This window comes from Atractosteus spatula, chromosome 1 (genome assembly GCF_055471065.1).
Source record: "Atractosteus spatula isolate fAtrSpa1 chromosome 1, fAtrSpa1.hap1, whole genome shotgun sequence".
Lineage (NCBI taxonomy): Eukaryota > Metazoa > Chordata > Actinopteri > Semionotiformes > Lepisosteidae > Atractosteus > Atractosteus spatula.
In genome coordinates, this window is record NC_142706.1 from 44,324,843 (window position 1) to 44,348,822 (window position 23,980).

General features: G+C 38.5%; 1 protein-coding gene across 1 annotated transcript in view; it reads left to right on the forward strand.

Annotated features, from left to right (window-relative positions):
- The first annotated feature begins 1,473 nt into the window (after positions 1–1,473).
- Positions 1,474–23,980, forward strand: part of LOC148840912 (cilia- and flagella-associated protein 337-like) — a 29,107-nt gene continuing 6,600 nt past the window's right edge. Inside the window, exons 1-20 of the mRNA XM_088928584.1 lie at positions 1,474–1,525; positions 2,499–2,701; positions 3,462–3,550; positions 6,808–6,900; positions 7,185–7,230; positions 8,246–8,292; positions 10,484–10,601; positions 11,642–11,711; positions 11,994–12,234; positions 13,075–13,180; positions 13,608–13,759; positions 15,700–15,802; positions 16,133–16,239; positions 16,435–16,514; positions 16,999–17,056; positions 17,872–17,917; positions 18,352–18,411; positions 20,425–20,587; positions 21,139–21,231; positions 21,713–21,771. Of these exons, the coding sequence (XP_088784710.1) occupies positions 1,474–1,525; positions 2,499–2,701; positions 3,462–3,550; positions 6,808–6,900; positions 7,185–7,230; positions 8,246–8,292; positions 10,484–10,601; positions 11,642–11,711; positions 11,994–12,234; positions 13,075–13,180; positions 13,608–13,759; positions 15,700–15,802; positions 16,133–16,239; positions 16,435–16,514; positions 16,999–17,056; positions 17,872–17,917; positions 18,352–18,411; positions 20,425–20,587; positions 21,139–21,231; positions 21,713–21,771 (1,986 nt within the window). The remainder of the gene's footprint in view (positions 1,526–2,498; positions 2,702–3,461; positions 3,551–6,807; positions 6,901–7,184; positions 7,231–8,245; positions 8,293–10,483; positions 10,602–11,641; positions 11,712–11,993; positions 12,235–13,074; positions 13,181–13,607; positions 13,760–15,699; positions 15,803–16,132; positions 16,240–16,434; positions 16,515–16,998; positions 17,057–17,871; positions 17,918–18,351; positions 18,412–20,424; positions 20,588–21,138; positions 21,232–21,712; positions 21,772–23,980) is intronic.

Here is a 23,980-nt window from a genome sequence, read left to right on the forward strand (position 1 = left end):
AGTAAAAGTCTCCTGCAGCTCACGGTTCGCCGCCGGGAAGACATTTGTATTCCGTGTTACTCTTGTCCGCCCAGAATTTCGGCTGTTTCTCCATTTTGAAAACTGCCGCGGTCGCGTCACGTTGACGTCACCGGATGACGACGTACAATCCAGTGATGTTCTTTCTAGCACTTCTTCCTGGGTTCCGTTACTGAGAAACCAGTTTGCACTGCTGTAAAGTAACGTTTACTCTGTACTTAAAGGAGTTAAGAAGGTACGGGATACATTTTGTATCCCGCAACACATTCTGATAAAAATGTAGCAGTCAGGCTTTTGCTCGTATTTTTAATTCACCACGTGTCTTTAATTACAGGGGTATTAAGTAGTTTCTTTTTTAAGAACTGCGGTGTGTGGATTGCACGGATTGTGTAACCCCGGATCGCAGCCACTTTTTATCCTTACGTTACATTTTTATAGCCTGAAGTCCAACATTTTTAGGAGATTAAAATAAAAGGTTATAGCTGAAGGAATTATCTTTTTCAAAATCGGTTTATTAATCGAAAGGCAACCAATGAAAGCCTGCCCTCATATGACAGGATTGATCAATTTTGTCAGATCAGTCATCTTCTAATCTGTGCGTTCCATTCTCGCTTGTGTCGGCATTGTTTTAAAAAGTTCTTGTAAATTTGCTACATGTAAGTCAACGAAAATGCTAGAAAAGTACACAGTCCCCCATACAATATATTTTCCCCTCCAGGTAAACATAATATTATTTTTATGTTCTTGTTCCTGATGCTAAGAAAATTATTAATATTTGGACCCATCCATGGACGAGTGTTGGCCTCATTTGAAACAAAGTTTCTGAAAACATCATCATAAATAAAATAATATATCCTTTATAGCGAAGTGTACGCTATATCTCATATTTTTGTATTTAAATTGTTGATACTGTATATGTTTTGCATTATTAGAACTTTATTTTCAGATCCTAAAAATATGAAATTGTAAATATTTCCAGTACCCTGCAATCTCTACCTTAGATCCAAAAACTCTAAAAGTCTAATTAAGCAAATTAATTTAATTATGGTTTCAGTTATGGAATGGATCTTAACTAGAAGGCAAGCAAGCAGACTGGTTTGTAAACAGGAATTCTATAAATACAATAATCTGTTTAAATTTGACTAAACACCATTTAAATTGTAGTTTTTGTTTCGTTGGAGCACAGAAACATTTGAATATGTTGTCTTTTAATACTGATTAATTTTGTTACTCTTGACTATAGTAGGCTCTGTTCAGTTTACATAACAATGTTGTGGGAATTATTGTTCAAGCCTTTGAATAGGGGTAGACTTGTTTGCATGCTGAAAAATATATCACCATAGTAACCCTTCTCATTCAATACTGAAAGAGCTCGTTGAGAGCTTGGCTGAGTTGGTTAAAATAGGAAACACACGTAAAATATCTTTGAAGCTTTAACTTCCGTATAGACATAGCATGTCACATATATGCGTACAAAATGAAGAAAAATTCCCAAGCTTGGCTGTAAGTATTGAACCACGTGGTTGTGAGCGCGTCGCACGTTTGGGTTGCTTTTGTAATTACTTTTTATTAAGTTAATAATTGAATATGTCAGGTTTGGGTTTATGATAAAACACACAACGTTTTAGATGTGTTTTTGTTTGTAGTTGCTTCTTTCTTTCAAAAATGAAGTTATACTAACATTGCATTTTCTATGCAATTCTTTATTGCACTCTTAACGGAATTCCGTGTAGAGTGCTCGAGAACGCATTCTGCTCTATATGCAATACCAATATGCATATTTATATTGCACAACGATATAAACCCAATTAGGAATGTATTGTTAAACTAAGATAAATAAGATTTTACCTAAAACAGCCTTATAACATTTTGATCAATGACTTAAAAAGCACTGTGTAGGAAATTAAACTTTACAATTGTTTAATAACTAGAACCTTATAAATCAAGGGCAATATTACGATTAAAGAAATTATATTTCAGTATAATAAGGAAGTTAAAAGGTGACTAGATCAAAGTTTAAGGATGAATACATTTTTATGATGCACATTTAAACAGATGTTATATTGCAGTTTTTGATATCCGTACAACTTTTTCATTAAGCCCCATTGCAGATGATGAATTAGTTTATCATACTGCAAGTGCACAGCATTTTTCCTGAATTTAAAAGTTTTGCTAACAGTATAAAAATAATTTACATAAGTGCACTTTGAAATGAAAAGATTCAAAAATATTTCTCTATATTAAGCATACTGTATAAACAAGAAAAAGTGAAGATGCTAAAATCAAAGTATTTGACATATGTAAAAAAAAAGGACGTTTTCTTGGTTTAACATTTTTTGCTCGGGTTTCTGAAGACGGAACTCTGTGTCCAGTCTTTGAGCTCTGCAGTTTTGAATAGTGGGTTTTTTAAGCCAACGAGCCTTTGGGTTTGTGAAAAGGCGGAAGCGTGTGTTATTTGTTGCGGCAGACACAACCGGGAGCATACACTGCGAAAGAAGAGCCAGGCCCGGGATGCGGCGGTATGTCCTTCCTCCTCCCCGCCCAGGTGACGGAACTCCCTCACAGAGAAGCCGTCCTTAGCATGACCTCCACTCCCGATAACGGCCTCCTCCTGCTGGGCCAGGACGGCCTGCTCTCCCTCTGGTCTCCGACACTCCGGCTCAGAAAAACCAGAGCACTTCTTGTGAGTGAAGGCATCGAACACAAACTTTTCCATCGGCAAAGTCGAGAAAATGTTTATGTTTTTTTTTTTAAAGGAGTTGTAATGCAAATCTCAGAGTTCATAACGAAGGTTCCCATATTGCTATACTTACAGTTTTATTATTTGGATTTCCTTTACACTAGTGATACTCTTTGTGAACCCTTGCAGGTTTTATAGGGATATTTAAACTATAGAACTGAGGACTTCTAAACAGTTATTAAGTACAGATTGAGTCAATAAATGATTGAGTTATGTAATTAAAGACTCACATGGAATGAAAACTGCAAAACTGTGGTTCTCTAGAATCAGGAGTAAGGATCACTCCTTAACACTTTCCCAGGTCTTAGTCATTTGGTTGCATAATTCTTAAGACATGAGCTGTTGTTCTTTGGTATTCTTCTCTACGGCTCAAGACACTTTTTTCACAAGGTACATTTCCAGCTATGTACCATGCTCTATGCTCTATTTCAGAATTTTTTTGGGTGGTGAAGTACCGTAATATTTCTTTGATGAAATATAACTTGTCAGGAAAGTATACCATAGCTTAAAATAACCACTAGATGTAGAAAAGTGAATCGTTTCATTACAATATAGGATACATAACAACTTAAAGTTCTTTGTACATTTGAATAAAAGGTTGTTGTTCGTTACGTATGCTCCATTAACAAAACAAAGCATAAATGTTCAGAATTTAAATGAAAGAAACACGGACAAAAAAAGCTATTGACGACTGATGTTACAGGAAGAAAACAAACAACCAGCCAGAACACCCAAGTGGATTGCAGACACAACGTTGATGCCGCAGTATAACAAACTTGTTATCGGAACCTGGTGAGCATTGTCAGTACTCTGAATGTCAGTTATACTTCATGAAGAGCTTCATGGAAAAATGAGGGAATGCACCTTTCACAGTGGGAGACAGAGCAGAAAGGCTGATTCTTTTTCAAACAGTCCAATTTGTACAGCTTTGAAGTAGCAGTTCCTAATGGGGTATTGGGGACCTAAATACATTCTGGTTTTCTTTTCAGCAAAGCTCATTACCTTGTTCGGTCCTTAGTTGAACTAACAAGTTGCTTGATGGGGAGTCTTTGCAAATTGTGTTTCTACTCAAAAGTTAGATTTCTTACGCTGTTATACAATGCATCCATTACATCATAACCTCCAACATGTTTGGGCACTTAAAGTGGTCAAATCAATTCTGTTATTAGCTAAATTAAGGTTATGATTAATAATGTAACACTCAGAGTGAAAACCAGCAGGTTTTTGCTTCCCAGAACCTGAACTAGGAACTCCTGGTGTAAAGGGGTAGTAAATGCTTTATGTGTGATGCAAGTTATTGCATAGATCCAATATTACAGGAAATATTTTATACTTCCCAAATTTATGTCTACTGTATGCAATCAATCAAATTAAATCTATCCGCTCTCCATCACATCCAAGGAAGGAGTCATTACTGAAGTTCAGTCATACAAAACATCCCTGTTCCTCTGAGCTCGATAGACCATTACGAGCAGTTATGCCAAGTATGAGTAGTACCCCTAGTAGAGCTTTACATAAAAAAATATTGGCAGCAAAATGTGTGCCTTACAAGTGGTATACCAAAATAATATGAGACTCTGAGACTTTATGACTGGCATCAGTGAAAACACCAACTGAAATTGGAAATTTTGTTTTTATGCACAACATGACAGTAGGACTTGAATGGGACAAATATCAAACCTGTCATTTCACTGGTCCTCTCTTGGTAAGATCTCTAGTACAAAGAGGTTAGAAAGATTATATCACAGTATGACTATATCGCTAGAACACTTCATGTTCTGACCATGTTAATGCCTCTTCTGCTCCCATTGGAGAGTGTGTTCTTTTGGTTGAGGTTTTACAGTGGTGAGAGTATTATCACATTTCTTAAGAGGTCCAAACTGACCCAACCAGGTGCCATATTGAAACCAGAACACGTTTGCTGCACATGATTAAAGGCATCGTAATTAGTGGTACAGTATATGACATTTTAATTTCAATATTCAATGATAATAATCAATATTTGCCCTCTATTCTTTCAATTTGCTGTCCATCTAAACATATTCCCTGGTCAAAATGATTTTACTGTTGCCATACCCTTACTTCTTAAGTTCTCGATTACTTGAGTTGAGCAATAGATTTTCAGGACCTACCTGGAGCTCAGATTTTGCTGAAATGGAAGATATACTTTCAGAAGGATCGTGTGGCAAAATGTATCACCAAGGGAGATGAGAGGTTTGACATGGCTGAATGAGCTTCATTGATTCTTTGAGATTGAACTGTCTGGGTGAAAGAGCTTCAGGGATGTTGAGAACACTTCCTTATGTTTTTCTGTGAAAGGATAAAAATATAGCAATCACTTTGGCACCAGATGCCATTTCTATGAGCTCAAACGTTTGACTTTTTGTTCACAGGACATCTCATTTCTGTAAATTATGATGATTAAGCTGTAAACCCGTTGGGGTGCATGTGTTAAAGCTATACCAGTCGATTTCCTTTATCTTCATAGGCGCAATGGACATTTCTCTCTAATCTCTCTCTGTATTATTACAGACTCTGTGAAATCTCACTGGACACCAAGCAACGGATTTCAACAGTTTTTTTTTGTAGAAGTGAAGCACAGTAAACAGAAAATGCGAAGCGTGACAGCTTGTACTGTATTCATTAAGACAAAAGACAATGCAAACTCCCGCTCCAAACACAAAGGAGTAATAACAAGTTTCTGATTTCACTCGGCAGTCCGTTTTGCTAACCCCACCTGTCCCCTCCACAACCTGTAACGACAAGGCTTGTGTGCAATATTGTGTTAAATATCCTGGCAGATAATGGGAGGGGCAGACACTGTGAAGGACTAATCACTTGGCACGTCTGTCTGGGTCAGGTTTCAAGCTTTCATGGCCCAGACATGCACCAGACTAATTTAACAATTTCTATATAAATATTTATATATGTATATTTTACAAATAATATGTAAAAATATAGAATACATATATAGCTTACATGTTCTGTATTCATTTAACACTATTTTAGCAGATTTTTGTAGAAATTAAATTGTTCTCAAATTGTTTACTTTAATTAGTTCATTATGATTTGTATTGTGTGCATTTACATAACATGAAATACATAACATAAAATTAAAGATATTTGATATATATATAATTTAATTAATAAGAACTCTATCATGAGGTTATATCCCTCTCGACTAATTGCCGACAGAATACATCTTCATACAGTATGCCTAAACTTTTACAGAGTTTGTGAAGGGTTAAAAAAGGTACAGATTCAGGGAAAAAGAATAATTGAGTAAATTAAATTTAGAAAAATGTCTACATCTCTTTTAATTGATCTTTGATGCTAAATGCCAACAGGTTAATATTTTGCATGTTTCTTAGACTGAACATTTTTCTTTTTCAAGTGCGGCCCATAACTTGTGATTTGCATTTCTGCAGTGGTCACTGATCATAAAAGAATGATATGTGACTCTTAGGAAAAAGCATTACCTGAAACCTAGGCTTAAAACCCTTTCAATCTGTGACAAAGCTGTAGAAGATAAAGAATGAAAAGGTAAATGCAAAGACAGTGCATAAATGTACATTCTTTTTGACATTAGTCTTCCAGAACAACTAGGCACCTTTCATGCGGGACGTTTTTAGTATTCTGGGTGAACACATCAAACTTCAGGAGACACGTTGTCATTGGAGCCCTATAACAATTGCTGCTTCTGCTGTGCTGATGTAGGTGTGACGCAGGCAGATCTGTTGTTGAAATATACCAAGAGCTGGCTTTTCTCTCTCTAAAATTATGCCAAGTTTATTCAGTGTGCTGACTTTCTGTTTTCCTTTTGCAATTCAAACACTAATCTAAAAAAAACATAATTGTCCAAAATTTGTATGGTTGTCTATGAGATTCTTCCTTTTGCACACTCTGTTGTTCAGTCCTCTATCCCTCTCATTTGGCCACTGTTTGTAGGGGTTAAGGTAACAGAGCTAATGTGATCTCTGAACATCAGAAAAAGATCCCAAGTATACAGTTAATATACAGTTCTGCTTTATTTCTGTTTTCTTTCCTAGTGATCGAGAGTTGCGCCTCTATGAGCTCTCCAATTTTGAACCATATTTTCAGGTCACAGGTCTTGAAAGCTTGCCCCTCCAGCTCGAGTACAGGTAACATTAACTGTCCTGCTGCACTATCGTTTTCATTTTAAACATCTGTTCAAATTTGAAGGTTTCTTGTGTTTGGCAGTGAAATCAACTCGTGTCTAGTTAACACATTGATCTGATTAATCTGTCTTTTTCAAAATTGTAATAATTATGGTTGTCAGCTTCATGCCTTACAAAACATGATACATTCACTTAACAACAATGTATAGTAATATGTTTAAAAAAATCACTCACTTTACAAAGTTCTTTATTTTTTCATACTTGGGGCAACTTGTTTATTAATCCAGTTATACAGGTCCCGATGAATGCATTCTACTTTATGGTGATGATCAAGTAAGTGGTCTTTTTTGTTTCATTTAAATACATACAAATGTTTTATTATTTTATATTTCTTGAAAGTAAATATTAGGTTTCTACCATTCTTAGACTGAGTTTAATGGTTCCTCTTCAGAATAAAAATTAATTTTTGCTATTCTTATGCTTATGGATGAATGAGCTTTACATGTACTGCCTCAAAAGACCTTTGCTAGTTCCTGATAATACCTTACATAACATAACCATACCCAAGAGCATCTGTCACTGGGTGTATTGTACAGTCACAGACAGACCACAGCTGCGCACTCTCCAGAAAAATAGGGGAAACAGGAATGTGGCAAAGCTCCTATTTTAATACACTTTTTATTTTAGTAAGATACCATTAAAAAACTATGACCAAATAAAAACAGCCTAAATAGAAGGCTTTTGAAAATGCTGACAAAGTACATTGGAAATCTTAATTGGAGTTACTAGTTGAGCAAGATTCATGGATCATTTTTATTCTTATGCAGTATTTTTTGTTGTTGTACAGGAAACGTTTTCTTAACCGATTTTTAGTTAGGGCCACATCTGTGTTGACCCGATTAAAATTGGAACAAAACGGAATTAAAATTTAAATTCCCAAAACATAAATTATTCAGCTCTGGGCTTTGTGATGGCCTTCTACATTATGTCCTTCATGACTGGCAGAGCTAAATTGACCAGGATATCAGGCACCACAGCAATCCATGGGACTGCTTGGGCACCAGGGTGCGTTGAGTGGCGTCAGTGAGAGCTGCATCTGTCTCTGTTGATGCTGTTTCTCCTGTTGGCAGAGAGGGACTCATGATGTGTACGATGATGGTGGTGCGGTTATCTGCACGTTTTGGAGAAAGGCTTGCAGTGTCCTCAACCCCCTCTGTGCTCAAAAGAGTATCGCTGAAAAGCCAAATGGAGTACCAATTGGATATTCCAAGCTGGAGATGTGTAGCAAGATAATTATGGATAATTTAAATTTTCCAAAAAAATGAAATATTTATTTTTCTCTTTTTAGGGATGTGTCAATATTATTTTAATCTCAAATGTAGGAGAAACTCTGAGGTATGTATCATCAACTTCTAACTATAATGTTAATTAAAATGTACCTCTAATCCAGAAGGGAGGGTGAGTGTCTTTGCATATTCCCACTTAAATCTGTGTAGTACAGTTCTCTATTAATCCTTCTAGGGCAGTTTACATTTCACTCCTTTATTTTTTATTCACGAAAGCCAAAAATATGCATTTTATCCCACTGGGTGAAGACAGCTTTCTTTGTTCTGTGCATTTCTAGTATTCTGTTACAAATGAAAGGTTTGCTGAGGTTTGATTCATCATGTACAAGAAACATCAATTGAGCAGCTGTGAAGAGAGCTGAAAAACACTGATCTGTAAATATATCTATTTGAAAAAACAAACTCCTATTGTTCATAATTGTGAGTAAAGACCAATGTGCAACTTTAATAAGGGTGGAGTGTAATTTTAATAGTTTGGCAGAAACAGCTATTAATCTGTTGTCTTTTCTCTGAAATCTTCTTTTAAAAATATTTGATCTTGAAGGATTGAATTTCAAATTATTGAGAGAGACAAGCAGTTTGCCGAAAAAGCATATATCCACTATGTTGACTTCTCCAGTTTGCAGTTCCCCAAATTAGAATAAGATGTGTACCTGAAGACACTTTTACTTCTAATCTACTGTATAAGCGCTGCCTCAGCATGTTGGAGAGCTCAAGTTATCTACTCAACAAAATGCATTCACTGTTGTGGCAGCTGAAATACTTTTGTAACAGTGAGTGTGGTTATGTTGAATGGATAATTCTGAAATGTTTTTAACTTTTAAAACCATTTGCTGAGAGTGGTGGCAGCTTCTTGAGCATGTTTCTTGTGACCATTTAAGTGTTAAAAGCAAACTGACAACACAGAAACAAAGGTGGATCCCACATAAATTACATCCTTTAACTACTCTAGCCAGCAGCCATATCACTCTGCAACTCACAACTGGCAACCCACTGAAGCTCAGCAGGTACCTGGAAGGGAGACCTCCTAGGAAAAACTAAGGTTGCTGCTGGAAGAGGTGTTAGTGGGGCCAGCAGGGGGCGCTCAACCTGCGGTCCATGTGAGTCCTAATGCCCCAGTATAGTGTCCCCATCACTATACTGTAAACAGGCGCCGTCCTTCAGATGAGACGTAAAACTGAGGTCCTGACTCTCTGTGGTCATTAAAAATCCCAGGGTGTTTCGAGAAAAGAGTAGGGGTGTTACCCCGGTGTCCTGGCCAAATTTCCCATTGGCCCTTACAATCATGGCCTCCTAATAATCCCCATCTATGAATTGGCTTCATTACTCTGCTCTCCTCCCCACTAATAGCTGATGTGTGGTGAGCATTCTGGTGCAGTATGGCTGGTATCCAGGTGGATGCTGCACATTGGTGGTGGTGGAGGGGAGTCCCCATTACCTGTAATGGTGAAGTAATGGTGGTGAACCAGTAAAAGGCTCTTGTTTCACTATATCCAGTCCAATTCTTTAGTTTGCGTATTGGGAAAACCATACTATACGATGTACTAACCACTTGTGGTAATCAAAATGTTAGAATTAATTAATTTTATTAAGTAGGTGCCAAAAGATAGATAATACATTAACGTATTGCACTACTGTTTTTTATTCTCAAATTAGTAATGTGATTTGACAATAACACATATTAACTGTAAACTTGAAATACTGTACATATCAACAGGGTGTTTACTTCACACCCCTGTGTCCACATTACAAGTAGCCTGTTTTAGTCCCTACTCTTTCAAGAATTGTTGCACACCACATGCATTGTTCGTCACATTTGTGCTTGTCTTATTGTCATTTAATTCATTAAGTTTATTTTTCTTTATTTTACCACCACCACTGTTACTTGTATTTACACATTATGCTACATTTGATATATACTGTAAGGGCATCTGATAAATACCATTTGCCTCCCCAAGTATTTACTGTAAGTCCAATCCTCACCTTTTCACCTGGTGAGTTCCTCAAAGTCTTAGAATCAAACATACCTGCAATTTTTCAATGTTTTCTTCACCCAGATTAACCAGATAAACTGCCAATGAAATGATTTAGCAAAAGTTTTGTTTAATTTAGCAACTATAAGATGCTCCAGTTTAGAACATCATCTAAACAAACAAATAAATAATAATGAAATGTTTCCTTCTATCCCATCCAATACTGTATGCTTTCATTTTCCAATTCTCTCACTAACTGTTTGACAGGAACTGGTCAAAATGTCCCACAGTTGAGGGGATTCCAAGCAATTCTCTTGAGAATATCTGCGATGGGACTCAGGTTAACTGGATTTGCTGGAAGGTACACAATGACTGGGTAACCCAGGTAGGAAATTGTGTGCTAGCTTATTTAAGAGTGTTTCCCCTTCTGTCTCACCAATGCAGGAATCCATATTCAGGCTGTAGCCAGTGTTCCCTCTAATTTTTAATGGCCTGTGTGCGCAAACATTTTAAGTGGTGCAAATTTTTTTCCCCAGTGACAAAAACGTGTGCGCAATAAATTGAGTGTATGTAAAATGGTAAACCCGAAATTATTTGTTGTTAATATAGTCATTCTCATAGAGAAGCATAGAGATCCAAAAGACTGGGGCAGCGATTCAACGAGCCCAGTCATAGAGGCCGAGTGTCGAGCGAGCATGAGCAGTGAGGTACTGTACGAGTATGAGAGCATAGATGTCGATTGAGTAGCAATAATAATGCACACAGCCAAGTTGGGCCTCTCGCAGTCTCATGTGGTTAATTTATTATTATCATATTTTTGGGGAATTTAATATTTTTGTGTGCAGTTCAATTTCCTATGTGCGCTGATTTCATAATCTGTGTGCACACGGACACGCGCACATTTAAGAGGGAACATTGGCTGCAACATATTGTGAAAGCCATACCATATATTGAAGGCAGCCAACATTGGAAGTTTCTTGAGGTCAGCTCAGGTCATTTCTCCTTTCTTTCACTGGGCTACCAATCACGAAGGAGTGAAGATATTCCTTCACAGCTCCTGGATACATGCTTATCGGATTGAAGCTCCTGGCAGCTAATCGTGATTATTATCGTTTGCATAATAGTTAGCATTTGTCATTTGCACGGCTTTTGAAAAAGAGAATGTTGTTAACACATGCATTGCCCCAGTTTTGTGGGGGCCAATCCTTGTAAAAAAGCCAACCATGTGTAAGCTTTTACTAAAATGCAATGCAGTAAAACATCTGCTTTTTAGAAATTGGATCTTGACGCTTCAGATGAGGATGTGTTGATGTCTAGGAACACTGGAGATTATTAATTGCCAAGCAGAGGCCTTTCTGAGAATGGTGTATTGGCTGACACTTACAGTAGAAGCCTCATAATAAAACATGTTATTTTCTCTTGCAGATCAAATATGCCCCTTCTTTTCAGTCTGTCATATCCAGCTCACATGATGAACACACAGCTTTAGTAATAGGTAAGGGGGAGCTGATATTCACCCTGTGTTTTAGGTGGTACAAAAACATTAATATGCAGATTTACAACAATAAATCTAAGCTATAATATGCTGTTCAAGAGAGAACTAAAGGGAATTAAACTAACATGCCAACACGTCTCAGCTCTTAGCCATGAGCTACGTGCCACACAAGTCCTGTTGTCACTTTGCTTTCCTTCTTGGTGTGACCCTTCGCTTTTTTGATACCCCTTGCTATCCCGCTCCCTCGCTAAAAGAACGCTAAACTGGTCTGCGGAATTTCAGGCAGAGTCAGAGGGTCGAAGACTGTCCTGCAGCGGCTGAAGGAGATGTCGGAGAGGGGCAGTGTGCGAGGCCGGGCCGGTGCTCAGACAACGCTGTCTCCACCCCGCCGCCTCAGCGCGGACGAGTCCGTTTTCAGGGCCCACAAAGGCGTGAAGACCTTCGACTTCTCCAAGGAGAGAAACCTAATCATCACTGGGGGGCTGGACCGCATAATTCGCCTGTGGAACCCCTATGTCCCAGGGTAACCAAGCTCACAGCTCCTGTTAGCAGCTGAAAGGATTAGTGATCATACAGGGGACTCACAAACAGCGTCCCCTAAACAGAGCCTTTGTTCAATCCACAAAGAGAGGTTGTGAAGCGAAATGATTACCTTTAAATAGAGATACTGTTAAATGAGGTGTCATTGAGGTGTATAGTCTTGGTAGCTCACGAACAGCACATTTCAAGTTCTGGATCAGTTTCAAATGGACGAGAATAGTATCGCTCCAGGGTTAGGGTAAGAGTTTTTCACTCCTCCTCCTCATCTGTGTAGTGTGGCTGCTGGAGCACCATAGCTGCCACCCCTTACCGAGGCGGGGAGAGTACTTCAGGAGGGAAAAAAGTGGTTCCCTTACTTTATGTAAAGAGCTGTATCAATGTAAGGAATTATTATTATTGACAAAGAGAATACAGTTTAAAGTTATTACTTGTGTGATGTAATTCTATAACAAGAAACAGAATGAAAGGAGTGGGTGGTATATGCTGTAAATTGTGTTGTTAGCCTTCAAAATGAAACTAGACTAAATACAGTCAGGTTTCTTATTAAATCTTTTCAGCAGAGGTATTTTCTAGTATTTTGAAAGCCTTTGCATCTGGGGAAAAATGTTTTCTGTTTTTTTTAATTAAGAAGTGTAAAAAAAACCTGCCAGACAAAAATAGGAAAGCATTTATTTGTCATACTGTAGGTATTAAAAAATGCAATATGTATTTTATATTTTTAGGTTTTTATAACACTGAAATATTTTCATTGTCCATGAAAATGAAATTATCACAATGCTTTAATTTGGTTTAGCAGTTCAGCGTTGTTTCTTTCTCTCTATAGTTGGCCTACGGGTCTACTGAGGGGACACAATGCGCCAATCAGTTTCTTGTGCCTCTGCAGTGAAGAGAATAGGATCTATTCGGTGTCCACAGACAACAACGTTATGGTAAGGTTTCCTAACGTTCACCATACTGAAATGTCAATAGTTGTGATTTATTAGAATATGTTTTCAATTGAATTATCTTGTCCAAGAGCTCTGAATGTAGCTTTAGAGTCAGTGATTCATTGTACTGTTAATAATTATAGTTCAAGAAGTCTACAATATTGGTTTAAAACAATTTGCCACTCCAGTGTCCTTTATAAAGTTTTGGTTGTCTTGCCCTCAAAGTAGGTGATATTTGTTTTGACTTTCCAACAGGATGTACACCTATTTATGACCATGTTTATAGTGCAGTCCACTGAGGTTTTACTGTATATACTGTCTCCCTCATAGGACAGATCACTGAACCCTGATTCACATATTTCTTGACATGTATTGTTACAGTGATTTTATCCCACGTTCCCAATTTTATTGTGAAACATTGTGTTCTCAGGTGTGGAGCATGGAAGATCAGACCTGCCTTGCCAACATCATCTCCAGAGCCAGTCATATCAGAGGAGAGCTCGCCACCTGCTATTTCTCTCCCCAGCAGAGGGTGCTGTTCATCGCCACAGACACCTTGGCCCTGTTGCAGCTCAGGCAAAAGTATTTGAGTTTTCATAGATACCAGACTTCTTCATTGCCTATGTTTGCAGCATGTAAGGCTGTATTTATATTAATATTTCTGCTACAGTCTAGAATGCATTTTAACGGTACATCAAAGTACAGCTATTTTTGAGTTACCGAAAGGCATTTGTTAAAGTAGGTAATTGCACAGGATTATTTCAAATATGACAAGTTTTGGTGTTGCACTTCAGAGTACTACATTGCACAAAAATAGATTCTAAATACTTTCATAGACATTTTCAGCCTTCATTTTATTGTCAAGCCTTGCAAAAGGCTACCAGCCAATTTATCTGTAGAGTGTAAATGTGACAGCAAATGTTAGCTGTCTAAAGGGAATGCCTTATGATCTGATGTTTTCAAAGAATCAAGACAGACTAAGGAAAGCAGTAGTGAGAGAGCCGTTAGAGAACTGTGATCCTTTGCCATATGCTTTGAACTATAGTTTGAACTGTTATAGAACAAAGGTTTTTACAATTTCAGGAAAGCAAACTATGATGGAATGAGACCTAGTTTAAGTGAAGTATAATGGTACAGGACAGATAGGAAATCCTTAAAGAACAGATGGCCACATCTTAAATCCAAAGTTAAAAAGTGCTTATAGCATGCTTATAGTGCCTTGCAAAAATACTCACCCACTTATCAATAATGGTCTATTCTGTAATTTGTAAAGTGAATATTTTTAATCAAAGTAAATCCAATTATATTTGTTAAGGTTTTGTTTGGAGCTGGTAAGAAATAGCCAGGATGAAACCAGGCATGTTTTGGCACTGCAAGACAGACATTTCCTTAACAAGATACATTTTCCTTCTGCTGTGTCAAAACAATTTTTCACAAGTTTTGAGATGTGGACATACTGTAATTATAGTACTGGACAATGATTTCTTCAGAGTTTGACAGGTATTTCTATTTCTGTGAGACTAATAAATTTAACCAGTTTCCATGTTACTTAGTAGCCTCTGATAAATCAAGTTTCATGGTTAGCAAGGACATTAGAGCTAGTTCATTAGTTCGTGGAAAAAAGAAATTGATACACACATCTTCAGGCAAATCTGATATTTTCTCTATATTTAAGCAAAAATAGATCTAACAGATTTTAAGTTTTCACAGTCCAGCTGTTTCTAGATTGGTATTGAAGTGTGGTTACTGCAATTCTCTTTAAACCTTAGTCTTACAGTTTCCTTCATGAACAACTCTGTTTTGGAACTTGACCCACATTAGTGACTGCTCCCTTGTTACCATGGTGACCCATTTACTACCTTATTATTGTTTAACATACATATTCAGCACACTTTAGCCTGTCTGAGGAGAAAAGTAGTGCAGGTAAAGTACTGTACTGCTTGGCAAGTAATAATCATCCACAGCATTCAGAATTCTAGCTATTCTTCTTGTCTCTTAATGCCTTAAAATGCTGAATGTTTGAACAGAGTTTAATTTCCTGTTTTTTTGGCTGTGATGTGACCTATGCCCACACGTCTTTTATTTTCCAGTTACTGATACAGTAGTGATTTGCGACTTTGAGTAGACTAATTCAGGAAGTTCAAGTAAAATCAATAAAGCAGGGCAAAAAATAAGTAATCCAAAAAATTAAACTAAACTATTAACTCAAAAACTATTTGATTTTTTTAAAACTCCCTTTTATATGTAGAACCTCACAGATCTCAAGGGTTGTAAAATAATTCATACTTGGATCACTAAACTCACAATAGTTTCTGAATATACTGCTCTCAGCAAAACAGAACGTGGCTTGTTTGTGATTTGAATTCTCACTAACTCTTCATTTTTTCAGCTTTCTGTTTTTTCCCCTAGAGAGCTAACATTTGAACTCGGAAGAATTGTCCTTCACATGCTTGAAGCATGAAGTTCTATGGAATGAATTCATATGTAGTGGACTGACAGCCCTTGTGTGTGTTTTCCCATAGAGACCCAAAGAACGGCAGCTCCTTTACCTCCCACAATGCTACAGTACTGTGCTGCCAATACAACACCCGCCTACAGCAAGTCATCAGCTGCTCCGAGGGTTCTGTAAGCACTAGCGCTATCCAATATCTATGTCTATCCATTATCACCCATCAAGCTGGCATGCTATTTGTCATTTGATGCTATTTGATGGGTATTTTAAAAAAGTAATGAATATATTTCCAGAAATATATATGTTTCTGAATCTAGCAATTCAACAAACTGGAACGTGGAATAAAAACATGTTGGATTAAAATGTCATTCAAATTATGGCTTTACCAAAATCCTCCTGCAGAATGCGATTTTATTTCCAGGAGCTAAAGCTGGCCTATTTGACTTTGTCCTCTGATAGGTGGCATGGTGGTACTCTTCTTATGCTGTGCTTTTTGTTTTCAGGTTGTGAAAATATGGGACCTCAACACAGGCGCTCCAGTATCCACATTTGATTGTCCCCATGAGAGGTCTGCTGTGACCTGCATGACTCTGGACAACAGTGGAAACAGGTAGAGGAGCATTATTCCCAGTACAAAGTGACTTTATCTTTAATATTGCAGCACTTGATAGGCTACAGAGGTTATATAGTATATATGAATGCCCACGCACCCATGATGTACATACTGTACAGTACTGTACATTACTGAGTGCTTTTCTAGTTTGTCAGTCGAAGGGAAGTTTAACACGGCTGTGCTTTAAATCAGGTTCATCACTGGAGGCAGAGATGGCTCACTGAGAAAATGGGACTACAGCACTGGGGGTTGTGTGTCCATCATCAGACAAGGTATCCTTTCAGGAACAACACTGTCCTAATTGCACTTTTCTTGCCATATTGTTTTATCTGGTGATAAATGATCTGTGGAGGAAAAGCAAATTCTTTCTAATGAATATGTCTCTCTAATAGAATGAAAATCCAAACACATAGAATATTTTTTTTTAAGAATAGCCTAGATGTTTGCCTACATCATGGTCAGGAAGGATTATGCAACTGTATGTGATTATGTAAGAATAACATCTATTCAGCGGTACTATGCAAGTTAAAAAATATGATGTTACACTATGCACATTTTTCACATATACTGTATATGAAAACAGTCTGATTCCCTTTCCAAAAGACCTCTTAGTAGTAGACTCTGTCGTAGTCTTGCAGAATAGAAAATGGATGTAAGGTTCAACACAGGAAAAGGGACAATGAGACCACAAGAAGCCAAGGAAGAGTTAAAGAGTTCGTCATTAGATTCATCTGCTCAGTCACTCGTGTTTTCCAGGTGCAGATGTGTCTGATGAAGTGAACAGATGTATTCAGGTTGATATTCACAGCAACAGGTATGACACAAATAAAGAGATTTCATGTCTTTAATAATGTAAAAATAAACATTTGAAGTGTCTGACCATATCAATTATTTTACAGAGCACGGTATTTATTGATTCTGTCCTGAAATGTTATGCTGGGTTCACATTAATGCTACATAGAACACAGTGTCAAATAAGAGAATTAGGATCTCTTAACTTTAGAAGCCTCCAGTATTATTCATGCCCTTGACAAACATAAGCGAAAACTGATGTAGCAAAAAAACAACGCAGGAATGTGTCAGTGGGAATTCCAAGATGAATGCAATAGTTTCAACCCCATCATTACCTTAACATGTGATTAGAAAAGTGGTTTGGGTCGCTAACACAAAGCCAAGGCCAACAATTGTGAACGTTCAACAAACTCTGATATCACCAGGATACAATGTCTCCAAGACGACGACTTGAGGCTGACCTTATGAATCCAGGATATCTGGTTCAATGTCAGCATAAACGACCAGACATGGATTTGCCAAAGTTTTGGTGCTTTGGTGAGATTTTGGGGTTAGAGTTAGAAATAAGCTAAGAAGAGGTCTGGGACTGGTGCTGGGTTGCAGCTGAAGATGAGGATTGAGTTGGTGCTTCATTGCTTTGGCTTGTGTCAGTGAAGGATATGGATGTTTCTTCTTTTTGGGGATAGGTAATGGGATCAAATATGATTTTAGTAGTCTTTCCCTGAGAAGACTTTCATGAGGCAAGACAGATGTTCCACTGCTAATAGCCGTGAAAGGAGTGATGGATGTTATTACATATGCATTCAATTATTAATTTTTTTTTTTTACTTTTAAAAGATATATAATATCTGTTGGCTGTGACAAATGGATCAGCATTTTTCCTGTAAGTAAGCATTAACAAATTGTGGTTGAGAAAGAAAAACTGTCTTAATATTGATGTTCTTTTGATCTTTCTTCATATGCAGTACATTCCTTACAAAATTGTACTACAAAATCCATTATTCATACTTCATCATGGAACAAGATATCACTCATTATCTTTACACCACGAACAAACTTCCATCTAACAGACTTTATTTATCTTTTTAAACATTCAGTACATATTAAAGTGTTCTCTGAAGTCAGCGAAAGTCAACGGTAGCTGTTGTTGTCTCACGTGCTATGTTGTGCCCCCTTTACTTCAGTGCTGAAAAAAGGCCCAGTCTCTTGACTAGTGTCTGTAGTCATGGCAACACTTTCATGTTTTTTTAACTAGGCCTTGGCTGCACCAGGTTGTGAGTGTTTTTCTCTTATAGTTGCTGTCACCACTGTTTCTAGGATCCTGAGGATGGTTGCAAGGGTGTACAGAATATAGGAAAACAGTGGCTTGGCCAAGAGGTGAGTTACTGGCCTCTCCTCTACCACTACTCTGTAACTGACTCATCCTTAACCGTGAGGGTTAAGTCACAGCATGAAACAAGTGAACAGCAGTTGGCAGGAGCATAACCACCTTAAATCCTGATATTGTTAGGTCTCTGAAGCTAAACAAAGCTGGTTCTGGTGAGAACTGGCATGGGAAGAAACAGGTTGATGCTGTATGTGGTGACCAGTAGCTGGGCCGAGTAGGTGGCACTGACTCTTCTCTCTGGACCAGAGTTTCCAAACAAACGACCCAGTTCAGTGACTGGGTACACTGTACTACAAGAGGCGCCAGCCTTTGGATGAGAAGTTAAACAAAGGGCTTGAGTATTTGGTGATTTAGGTTCCCTTTTAATTCTGTCAGTAAAGCAACTCCTCACTTCTCAACTGGATTTGCTCTGTAGTGGGGCTGCTGGTGCATTCCTCTTCACCCATGTGGATGGTGGATACAGTGGGCCCCCTCCAAAATACAGTATAAAGTGCTATGGGGACCCCATAATTTACTCCTATTAAGTAATCACACCTCACCCCCTTGACATAGTGACAAAGTGTTTAGATTGCCCTATGTCTTAGAAGATTCTGTTAATGAACGGTGACTTACAAAGAGCACCATCCAGGACTGTGATGGCTTTTTAAGAGCATGTAATTGCTATGAATTATGTATGATTTTTTTATCAATATTATGAATATTGATAAGCTTTTGCCATACCACTGCGCATGGGAGACCTCACACAACATCCAATTCTGCCTTCTGTGTATATAAAATCTAGGATAGCAAATTATTATTATGTGGCAGTTTAAGAAGGACGTGCCACCAGAGGCTGCTAGAAAGCTCTAATTACATATAAGTAGCCATGCTGGGGTGATTCTCTTTATTTTTGGATAATGGGTAAAAGGTTTAGAATTGTTGGGTACTGTATGTGAAGGGTGTGCATGGTGCTTGTGGGGTGGGGTTTTCTCTGTTTGTTAACGTTTTGGGATTTTAGCTCAGAAAGGATGACAATAAAGACTTGTGGACTTCACCTCTTCAGATATGTTGGGTTTTTGTATCCATATACCCTTGAATCCATCCTGGTTGAGGGTTGGTTCTGTCCCTTATTTTTATATTTATGAATAGTATTCTGTTCAGCATGATATACCTAAGTTGTACTATAAAATGAAATGGATGTATATTAGCAGCTTGGAGAAGGAACACCCTCCTTCTGAATATTACAAATATAAAATATCACAGTATTCATACCCAAATACATAGTGACTGTATGATTTTAAAAATCTCAATAACCTTGTTTTTTGGTGAGTTAAAATAAAATACTACAGGAATTTTAACAGTAATGAAAAAAAGGACTTGAAAGGAATAAAGTGTTTGCATTCTGACAGAATTAATGTTACATCCAGAGTCTATATGTGATTTCTGCTGTGACCCTTTTTATACGTCCTTGGAGCCTCTTAGATAAATCTGCAAATCTGGCACTTATTTACTTTCCATTGCTTGCCATATATTTTTGATTAAATGCATGATTTGTGATTGAAATGATTAAATAGCAGATCAGCATGGTGGCACAGTGGTTAGCATGTCAGCCTTGCAGTACTGGGGCTCTGGGTTCAATTGCTGCTATCTGCATGGAGTTTGTATGTTTCTTTCCCAAGCTCATGTGGGTTTCACCAGGTACTTTGGTTTCCTCCTATAGTCTAAAAACATACTGCTAGATTAACTGGCCCTGGTGTTAGGGTGTGGGTGTGTGCCTTGCGATGGACTGGTGTCCCATTCAGGGTGTATCCCACCTTGCTTCTGTTGCTTGCTGGGATAGGTTCCGGCTTCCCCGCGGCTCTGTACTGGATATACAGTAAGTATTTCGACAAACGATGGATGGATATTTTAAAGAGCTGTTCAACAATGCTTTAGTTGGTGAAACAAAGATATTTCACATCTGTTGTTAACCTCATACGATACACACCACCTCGCAGAATAGCTCTGTGCCTGTTTCACCGCAGTCTTTCCGCCACCGTGAAGACATTGTGTCCGTTGACCTCTGGCCCCCCAATCTCCTGGCCACCTCCAGCTGTGGGGGAGAAGTGCTGGTGTGGAACCTGGTCTCCGGGAGTCTGTTCTGCCAGTTGGGCTCCCTGCCCAGCCCCCTGCCTTCCGAGCCCTCAGGTGCAGTATGTGTCTGTAACTGGGCTTCTTCCCACTTCCCCAGAGGAGAGCAGTGCAAGGAGGCAGAGGTTCTGTGAGACTATGAAGGCTCAGAGCAAGATCACATCTGCAACAGATGTTGTAGTGGTCTGTTGCACATGAAAACATGCATTTGAACCTGTGAAGGAACACTGAACGTCAGGCTGGCTAATAAGCCTTGAATTATTTTGTTTTACGTCAGTCTAAGTCAGTGTGTTCATAATATTTCAGTGTGTTAATAGTGGTTTTAGGCTGTTCCTTTGCAATAGTTGTCGGTTAGGTATTAAGTCAGAAAAGGGGCTGTACCGCTGTACCATAATAATTTAGTAATGTAGTAAGGTCTTTATTCTCCCATTTGAAAATCTTTTTGGCCAAAACATGAACCCAGCAATCCAAGACCTTTAATTTAAATCGTATATTTAAGGTACAGGTAAGAAGTTTAAATGCTTGGGAATGAATAATTCTTAGCAGCATAGAGGGGCCAACATTTTTTACAGCACTTCCGATTAAAAACTGCCTGTCTTTGATTCTAGATGAAGATCTAAATGTTTGCAAAGTTCTTTTCATCCCCTCACGAGCTCCTCTTCAGAAAACTGCTGCTATCCTGGTGACCAGTGGCCCTGGAGGTACACCTTCTAAATCGCATGGGGCTTTGTAATCTACAGCTCTGGGGCAGCATATTGTGGTTTGGATACGGACAAAAGCATCTCTCAAACTCGTAAATAAAAATTGAACCCTCTGGTATAGCCAGAGCACCTGCAAAAGGCCGGAAACACTTGCGCATTTGCTTCATGTCCGTGAATTGTAATGAAAGTTCTATCTCCGCATTAATCAAAACTGCTTCTATGAGAAGACAGAGATTTTGGCAGAGTGGAGGTAGAAAAACATAACTGAATATATTGTACATTTCCTATATAGAGGGTACAAATCTACGATCAGCCCTTATACAGTAATTAAGAGATGGCTCCCAGTCTGACTTTAGTGATAAATGTATGCAACTTGCATGCTCCAATGTGTTTTAGGTATTCTACTGATAAACTTGTAAAAATATGAGAAATTAGTGCATTGCCATTTGATTTCCTGGAAATGGATTGTTGTTTCTTACAGGTTGTATTCATCTTTGGAATATATTTGGTGGTGGAAGACTCTTTGGAAAATTTAGTGGAGTAAGTGTAATTTACATCATCTACAGTATCTGTTCTTTCTTGTGTAGCACCATTCTTTCAAAAGGCCCCGAATTACTTTAAAGGTAGGAAGGGACTCCTCCACCAGTGCTGTACAGAGCTCACTGGGGTGTGTAAGAGCATCTACAGTACACTGCGGTAAGTGGCTAGCTTCGCTTGAGTTAGCCTGAACTGAAATACGGTTACCTCTAACGCCATGGGACCCCGAATGATGAGCATACAGGAAATCAGAGTGATATCTCATCTAAAAGAAAGGACACTTCCTACAACACAATATCCCCTGCAAAGTCTTCTGAACATCATGAGAAATGTATCACTCTATTTGTGAATGAGTACATTGACAAAAATTAATCATTTTCATGAATTGGTCTTTCACTGATTGTGACATTCTTGGGTGACCCTGACTTTTTAGTCTGTTGAATGTCAAGAATCTTGACTCTCTGTATTATTGCTAAAAATATATATATTTCTTGTGAAATATATAAAGAGACAGAGAAGAGATTTATGCTACTGGTATGTTGAAGGCTGGACTAAGTCAGCCTACAGTTGCTTTCTGTCTGAGGAGTTCACAGCTAGTAATTGCTAACCTGGAAAGCCACTGCAACCAAATACAGTCTATCAGTGATGGCCAAGATGTGAGAGAACACATGTGATGGCTTTGCCAAGATCAATGGGTAAGTCCAAGTGTGGTGGTCTTGGCAGGAGTGTCTGGTCAGTACAGAACGACATTAATCAAGTCCTGGGACCTCACTGGCTTTGTGTCCTGTAGGCTCATCCCAATCTGGCAACATTCCAGCAGTACAGCACTTGTCCTCGTGCTGCTTGTGTAACAGCAGCTTTCTTACAAGATACGAATATTATAGTTAATGCTGTGTATTCCTTACTCGCCGGTCCTGAGCTCTATTGAACATTTACGTCACAAACGGGGATAATATATGGCTTTTAGCTGTCAGAGACTAGAGAACAGACACATGCTTGTCCGGGCTCTACGAAAGAAATGGAACAGAATCCAACAAGACAGTGTCTCCAATTTGGTGTAAAGCATGCATCACAGATGTACAGCTTATTGCTTCCAACATTGGCCATACAAACTACGAGCCCATGGCTTTCACAGTAAACACCTGTTTGTGTAGCTCTGTTGATGACAACTGTTAATCAGCATTATGAATTTACCTACTGTATGTCATGTCAGCTCAGTAAAATACCAGGGCACCGGCTGCAAAAATGATCTTGCATGTTGCTGATAACTTTGTGAATTTATCGCAGTCATAAATTATAAGTTTACTGTGTTGCTCATCAGTATGTAGATGGTTCTTTACTGTGCACCTGTAAGATGTCTGCTTCCAAGAAAGGAAAATAATAGTAACACTAAGGAAGCCAAAGTCTTGTGTAATATATACAGTGTACTGCATAACAATACATGTAAAGTGACAAACGTTGTGGTACTAAGTACGAATCTAACTGCAGGTTTCTATGAGTTGTTTTCTCTCTTGTGTTGTATGAAAGGGATGTCAGTCCTTCCTTGAAAGGTTTCAGTGACTAAGAAGTGATGAAAGGTTGTGCTACAATGTGTTCCCCCTCACTTCGCTGCCAGTCAGCCCAGGAGGGAGAGGAGACTGCCCCATGAAACTGTTCCCCCATGCCTCCCGGGTGGTACAGCACCTCAGTCTCTCTGTTCGCAGGAGAGCAGCCCACTGGAGTGCTGTTCACTGGCACGGTCGCCAGCAGAGCTTGTGTTGGAATCTGTGTCACATCTCTCCAGGGGGGAGGCTGTGCTGAGCAGGGCTGCCTTTTGTAGGTTAATTTAAAATATATTTATCCACAGCCTCCCAGCATGCCGAAGAGTTTCATGAGGAGTAGGGCTCTGTTCAGGGCACAGTTTGCATTTCCCTCTTATGGAGAAAAAAAAGAAAGGACAAAAAGAGAAAGCACACCACTGAGACTGATGTAAGGCTGTTTCATTTTTTCCCAAGTTTCAAATAGGTCTCTGAGAATAAGTGCTCTTCCAGCACTTTCTCATTCATTGCTTTGTTCTCAGTGTTCTGTGACTAAACTCTCTGCAGTGCTTGGTGGTGCTTGTGCTCTGTGGGTGTCTAAAACCTGGTTGGAGTTCCTCATGAAATTTTCATCTGGTAGAATCTGAGAGGCAGATTCTACTTATTAAAATACATGAATTCAAGAACAGAAGGAA